This window comes from Dysidea avara, chromosome 11 (assembly GCF_963678975.1).
Source record: "Dysidea avara chromosome 11, odDysAvar1.4, whole genome shotgun sequence".
Lineage (NCBI taxonomy): Eukaryota > Metazoa > Porifera > Demospongiae > Dictyoceratida > Dysideidae > Dysidea > Dysidea avara.
Window position 1 is genome coordinate 12,463,536 of NC_089282.1, and position 8,005 is coordinate 12,471,540.

The 8,005-nt window shown below is 35.8% G+C and overlaps 1 protein-coding gene across 1 annotated transcript in view; it reads left to right on the forward strand.

Annotated features, from left to right (window-relative positions):
- The window catches only part of LOC136237902 (long-chain-fatty-acid--CoA ligase ACSBG2-like), a 12,656-nt gene extending 11,309 nt beyond the window's left edge, over positions 1–1,347 (forward strand). Inside the window, exons 17-18 of the mRNA XM_066028154.1 lie at positions 1,044–1,098; positions 1,158–1,347. Coding sequence (XP_065884226.1) covers positions 1,044–1,098; positions 1,158–1,237 — 135 coding nt within the window. The 3' untranslated portion in view covers positions 1,238–1,347. The remainder of the gene's footprint in view (positions 1–1,043; positions 1,099–1,157) is intronic.
- The last annotated feature ends 6,658 nt before the right edge of the window (positions 1,348–8,005 follow it).

Below are 8,005 nucleotides of genomic sequence, written 5' to 3' on the forward strand. Positions count from 1 at the left end.
GTTCTTGTATGCTTAGTTAGTTGTTGTTGTTTTTGTATTTTTGTATCACTCCAACAAGGAGGAATGGTACTGTGCCGATTGTTGTGAGTATAAAACAATAAATCAAATCAAAGTATACTGGATTAAAATGTTTAAAATCGCCTATCTCACAATCTATTAATGTGCATAGATCGACGGTTTTCAAAATTAGGTCACATATGCTCTAATGCATACCGGTTTGACTTTGAAGTATCAGCTGTGTATATGGTATCGGTTCATTAGAAAACTTGTATCAGAAATAGGCAATAAATATCGAATATTGGTATCGGATGTAAAATGTGGTATCAGTACAGCTCTAGTGGTCATTTTAAGCCATCAGGTAGCTGTATATAGTCTGTGTCTTGCACAGCATCTATGTAATTATTGAATTTCACATTAGTATTGTCGGTGTAGAGGCGACCTCCCTTTTTTCTATGATCCCTAAAATTCCTAATTTTTCCTTTTGTATATATATATACCACACCTGTAGTTGAGATCAAAAGCGCCTCACTGTGGTATATAACTGATATACCGCACTTTGTGGCTACAATTACCATATATGGTGTTTTATACATTCTGCGAAATCCTTAAATAAACAGTTAACAAGTCTCTAATAATAAGTGCCTAAATCAACCAAGAATTATTCAGCTGAGCAAGGAGAAGGATTTTTGATGAACTCGTGGATAACTCACTAATCACAAGTAGATGGGCGTGGCAGCGCTAAAGAGTCTAAAATGTCTGATCCATCAAGTATTTCTACTGATTTGATCTTCAACAGGTGCTGTTTCACTATAAATTGCTATCTATGATCATTTCATTTACTGGGGTGTAGATTATAACAGTTTTAACATGATTACTTGGGATATGACAAAAATATACACACTAGGGCCCTTGTGCATATATTTTTTGTCAAATCCCTCGTAACTGTTTTATAACTATAAAATATATATATATATATATGAATGGGAAACAATAAGAAATTAAATCCAAACAATACATGATGTCATACATTTTGCTGTCCACAGGTACAGAAATGGACACTCCTGGACACTGACTTCACCATTCCTGGCGGTGAATTAGGTATGTGTTGTGTGCATGGATCATGTGAGCTACCTGTTTGGATTACCTTATCCACATAGGTCCTACACTGAAGTTGAAACGACCAGCAGTGATGAAGAAATATGAAAAGACAATTGAAAATTTCTATGCCGAGTCATAGTACATGTGCATGCATAATGTATATAACATTGGTACATAATATGTATTCTTTTTTTTTTACATTTTATACATTCAATTTAATTACTGTCTTAAGAGTATGTTTTAATTGAACAGACCTTGTCAAAATACTGCTGTACAACTACAGAGGCGTAGCTATGATGTAGGCACGTGAGGCAGTTGCCTTAACAAATACTGGTGACTGAGCTGAGAGCTAAATGGGACCTTTTAGACAGTTTTAACTATAGTTAAATCACTCAAGTCTAACTTTCCCAGGGGATACCCCCAGACCTATGAAGTGTGTTAAATAAATACATGAATTAACATGCTATATTCATACCATCACTACTTCATGATATTTGGTTAAAAGTTAGCTGATTTTTCGTGTGTGTTAGTTAAGGACCACATTAGTTGATGTTGAGTTATATAGTTACTATATACAACAATTCCAAAAAATTGACAGAATGCATTTATGGGTGAGTTTAATATAATCTACTGCAGATAGTAGTCTGCTGCCTGCTATATACAAACATTGGTGCTTATACTTCTGAGCTAAAGTCAAAGTCTGAGGTATACCTATACATAAAATACCATATATGTGCATTCTTTACAAGTACTATAATAGTATGACTAAAATTACGTCCAGATTTGATCTTGTAACTCTTAATTTAAAAAAATGTCCTGAGGGTGAAGCATGCCCCTAGACCCCCTAGCTGAAGCATGCTATGTATGCTGAATGTGGTTACACATGCGCCCTAGAGTTAGAGTGCACGTATCATTCATATATATATGCATTGCAAGGTTCTTTAAATTTCTAGCTACGCCCCTAGTAACTATGTATGTATAACCCTGAATGACTTTAATATGTACAGAAGCCCATGAAAAGGCCAGTACATGCATGCATTTCACATAGTTTTAGTTGCTTGCTTGTTTCCTACTCCCTGCATCAGGTCCCTATATAGTGGAATGGCAGTATATTGTCATCTTATGTTAATGATGTACACATGCATGCTGTAGGCCAGAGGATTAGTTATTATGATGATCTTCAGAGTTAGGGGTAACTAGTTACTTTTGTTTGTTAATTATAGTTATAATTAGCTACAAATGATTGATTTTTCCATTACAGCTATTACCCTGATTTCTTTCAAACCATAAAAGGGTTGGTCACTCCATGTAGCTATTCCTTTGAGTGGTGTATCCTGTATAGGTGTCACAACAAATTAATTACTTTTAGACCTTTCAAAATTTGCTGTTGTTCTTATCGGATCTGTATACAAAATTAATTGGACTGCAATCTACCTTTGTGATAATTTTTTTTTTGTCTCCAGAAAGTTTTCACCTCTATATATAGCCAGTTGGAACCGTAGCCTTTGAGATACATGTACACGTATGTATAATATTATACGACATAACCATGCACGGTACTTACAATTAGTTTTAAATTATGTTTGTCATTGACATGCCTATTTAGCTAGTACACTTTAGATTATTATAATTATAGCAGTAAGTATTCAGTAATTATTGTGGGAAAATAGCTACAGCATTTAACTGCCTATAGATATCACAAAGTAAATTTTGTAACAGATGGTATATATATTATCTGTCTCTGTATGTGTTATAATGTCAAGCTGTGATAGCTGCCAATGTTTAAGTGACATTGTGCAAGTGTGATGTACACCTACATATATGAGCATGCATGCATGAGGTGTGCATATTATGGGCATGTGTGGTAATGGGCATGTGTGGTAATGTGCACGTGTATAATGAGTGTGCTGTGTGGCCAGAAGATTGCATGCATGGTTATATACTTTGAGTAGTATTTTCAATTAGCTACAGTGTATAATGCTTCCAAATTTGAAGTATGTGGTATAATAAACAGTGAAACTTCTGCCCTTTATATATTAAGGATTATGGTGATGATTGCATGCATTGACATGCTGCATGCAAGATTTGTCCAATTGATTGATTTTTGATATTTATTAATTTGTGAAAAATTCACTGGGGAGAGTATAAGAACAACCCCAACAAATATATATACAACATCACACTAAGCACAAACTACAATAACAAGCATAATAATGCACAAAAAAATAAATATAGCAACATACAAGTACAGCAGTTAAAGCAGAATGAAAAACTTTACGCAACTGAACTTAAATATTACATACAGAGACTGGTAATTTATTCCACAAAAAAAACTATATGTGACCGAATTTTGGAAAATCACCCATATGGGCATGCATGTAATAATTAGAATTTCCATATTTAGTGGGTTGCTAATAAGAGCAGGGAACAATTTTGAAAATATTTAAAGAAGTTTCTTGTAATTTAAGGTATTGAGAATGGCTTAAATGCATCAACAAGTAGATTTGCACTATAAAGTTTGTGATTTGATCATTAAATATTTTAGGTGTCAAATGCACCCATATGGGTGATTTTCCAAAATTCGGTCACATATTATTTATAACAAAAAAAAGAAAAGAAAATCACCTAGTAGCTATATGCATTAATCGCAGAGGGTTTATAGTCACGAGTATTTTTTAGAATGAGATCGGGTGTTGTTGTAAAGTTAATAGCCAACACTAGTCATTTTAGTGACCGTCACTAAGAATTTCCAATGACGTTCACTATTTGCCACAATATTCACAACTTATTTTTTTACTGTGAAGTGACTGTCAAAAGAAATTGTAGTTTGGTGGTAAATTAGGTCATACAAAAATAGCAATGATATAGTGGTGAGTTGACTGTAAATGGAAGCCCAATGAAGTTCAGAAAGGCATAATCCTGATGACGGTGACCAGGTGAAGGTAATGGCTGCCACAAATCCAGTGAACATACAGCTCTACTCTGAATAACTTCAATTAAGATGATTGATGTCCTTATTGTAATGAGGTAACCAAACTGGACAGCCATAGTAGGACAAGACTTTATAGCTACAAGCTACATGAACACTAGCTATAATTTTTATGCCAAAACAATATTCACTGTTTGTACTACATGCATATGGTTTATGATAACCAATGTGTGATGTAAAAACCATGCCTTTAGACATGCATAAGATCAAGAGTACATGATAATAAAAATATTATGTACTCTTGATGGATAAAGAGTGTTAGTTGGCAATCTGTCTGGGGACTGTGCAGTTGCCACTGGGTCTGTGACCTTTTACAAAAATTACAAGCAGTTTGCAATTCACGGTCTCAAAATTATATATCCTCATGTATGCAAAGAAATGTAGTTTGAGTCAGTGTATCAGCATGCACTATCTGTTCATATATCTATACTTACACACTTACAAGTAACACCTTCCACTATATTTTTCTTTAAGGCCACACATGCACTTATTGTTAATTTTATGTGATAGTGTACACCTAACCAATGTGGCCATGGGCAGCTCAGTCATCAGTTATTCTTTATAATCAGTAATTTTGATAGTATCTAGTAATTTATGTACTTTTCATTCCTTGCTCCAATTAAATGTATAAAGATTCCTGCTCCTACAAACTATAGTATTCTATAACTTGCATCCTCCATATACCCCTTGTAAATAGTTGTATAGTAAATGTAATCTAATTAAAAACAGTCAAGTAGTGAAAAGATGTGAAATCCAAGGTGGTGGCCAAGAAATGGCTGTGATGGTACGTTAACTAATGGTAAAAATTTTAATAATGACAATTCAGGTGAATTTGGTGCCACTTAGTCTTGCGTCTTAAATTATTTATGCGTCCACTCCAAATAGCTTCTATAGCCAGAAAATTCTTCTGTGAAGCTGAGACAGAAAATCCTGATGCCTTATGTCAGTAGTCTCATACATATTGACTTTGAGATCGTTTGATGGAAATAGTGAACAGTTTTATGCAGTGATGTTAATGCAGATGGCAAGTAGTGACCCAATACACTAAGCTCAATCATTGTGTCATAATGGGAAGCCAGAAATCCCAAACGATCTAAGGCTCAGACAGAATTTGAAGGTATTCTTCCTTAGATTGCTTACAATTTCTCACAGCTTCCAGATGCTGCATGGAATCTAAAGGGCAAGTTAACTCAAGCAATGCCACAAAATTGCATGTTTCAGTCATTGCGGATGACAATATCATGGCTGGACGGTAAGCAATTCACCATTAACGATGAAGGAATAGCTCCCTGAGGAGACTCGCTTACCACCATACCAGGTAAGTCTGTATAAATTCAGATTGTGTTCACCTCCACTAGAATCTCAGAAAGCTCAAAATCACTGTGTTAAATCACTTGATGAGAAAAAAGCTATCCTCCATAACAAACTCCTTAGGGTACAAGAAAACCCAGATCATGTGCGCAACCTATATAACTCCTGACCTAACTCCATCAGAACAAAAAGAAGGTAAAGCACTGAGGCTACAGTTAATACAAATGAATCAGGGTGTAAAGAAGTATAAGATAAAAACAGACAGATAGTGCAGCCTCAATGAGCCCCTCTCGCTGCACTGATAATGCAACATTAAATGATTCTGATCTAGCCTCCAACCCTTTTTCAAATAATCAAAGTAGTAATCAGACACCAAACTTAATAAGCACAAACCATCTATAACTCCTGAAGTAATTAAAGTGATCAGTGTCAATTTTTGTAGTTTACGATCATTATCTAGACAAGCTAGACTCTGTGGCCTCATACATGAACACAAGTCTGATATTATAGTGGGTTGTGAATCACATCTTGATGACTCCTACTCATCATCAGAAATCTTCCCAGTAGGTTTCACTATTTATAGAAAAGATAGAACAGTTGGGGGAGGGGTGTATTCTTGGGAATCAAGGATACATTAGTTACCATGGAAGAACATACCTTAGATACCAATGCAGGACTTATCTGGGCTAAGATAAACCTTCACAACTCTCCATCACTTTACATCTGCTCATATTACTGACCACCACATTCTGATCTTCAACCAATTCTAGAACTTGATGAATCAATAGGCAAACTAACCAGGAAACATCAAAACTGCAACTTTATTCTAGCTGGTGATTTCAATCTCCCCGGGCCAGCATTGAATAGAGTGACGGTCAGGGCACCATCTTACCAAACCTAATAACTTAAATGAAGTTTTCATTGATGTAATAAATAACCACAATTTGGAACAGTTTGTCAATTCACCAACTAGGCAAAACCACATACTTGACCTCGTACTTGCATCAACACCATCACTAATCAAAGAAGTCTGCATTTCCCCCAGAATGTCCGATCACAAAATAGTTATGTTTTCTATCAATTGCAAGCATCCTTCAACTAGCAAAAAGGCTCCTCGTAGAGTGTATCTCTATCATAAAGGTGATATATCTAGTTTAAAAAATGAACTTCAGGAATTTCAAGAGCACTTCAGTGCTTCAGACCCATTACAGAACTCAGTAGAGGACAATTGGCAGCTCTTAAAACATGCAATTGAAAAAGCCATTTCTAAGCACATTCCATCTAAACTCGCAAGATCTCGTGACAAGCTACCTTGGATTAATCAAAAACTAAGAAAGCATCTATACGACAAAGCTAAGCGAACAGGTAGCCACACTGACTGGTGTAATTACAAACAAGCTAGAAATGAAGTCAACTCTCTACCAGAAACTGCACATCGTAACTACTGCACTAACTTATTCAATGATTCATCTAAAAGTAAAAAAAGATTCTGGTCATATATCAAGACAAAAAGAAAAGATAACACTGGCATTGCACCACTTAAGGATGGAGAAACAATCTGTACTAATGCAAAACAACAGGAGTGTGTTCTGAATAATCAGTTTCAGTTTGTATTTACAACTGAGGATCTATCCAATACACCATAGCTGGATTACTCTATTCATCCTCCAATACAAAATCTGCAGTTTTACCACCCATGGAATCCAACTACTACTAGAGAGGCTAGACCCTGCAAAGGCTCCTGGCCCTGACCACATACCTACGAAAGTAATCAAGCTTTGTGTTAATGCAATCGCTCCTGTACTACAAATAATTTACTCCCAATCTTCAGAACATGCTACTCTCCCTCAAGACTGGTTGTCAGCTAACATTACCCCTGTATTTAAAAAGGGAAACCGAAGCACTCCTGCAAACTATATCGACCAATCTCATTGATGTCAGTCCTTTGTAAGGCGATGGAACATATTATTTTTCACCATATAATGTCCTACTTCACATCACAAAGCCTCTTGAACCCTCTACAACATGGATTTAGGCCCAACCACTCCTCAGGCTAATAGATTTTATAGATAAGATCCAATGATCCGTGAATGCCAGACAGCAAACCGATTTAGTATAGACTTTTCAAAAGTCTTTGATATAGTCCCACACAGAAGACTGCTGATAAGTTGAAGTTTTATGGTGTACGAGGACCTTTTCTTCAGTGGATCTCATCCTGGCTGACTAAAAGACAGCAAAGAGTAATAGTTGATGGTAAAGCATCCAATGCAATACCAGTTAAGTCTGGGGTACCACAGGGTACGGTTCTAGGCCCTCTTATGTTCCTTGTTTATATCAATGACATCAATGAAAACATTACATCCTCGGTTCGGCTATTTGCTGATGATTGTGTTATTTGCAAGCCTATTATAACACCTCAAGATGCAGAACAACTACAAGAAGACTTACAAAAACTAAATGAATGGACTAAGTTATGGCAAATGAAAATAAATGTTGATAAATGTGCTGTGCTATGGTGTACTCGTTCCTTGACTCCTCTACAACATGCTTACACACTATCAGGTCATAATCTTGCAAGAAACTCCATACATACCTTGGTGTAGGTAT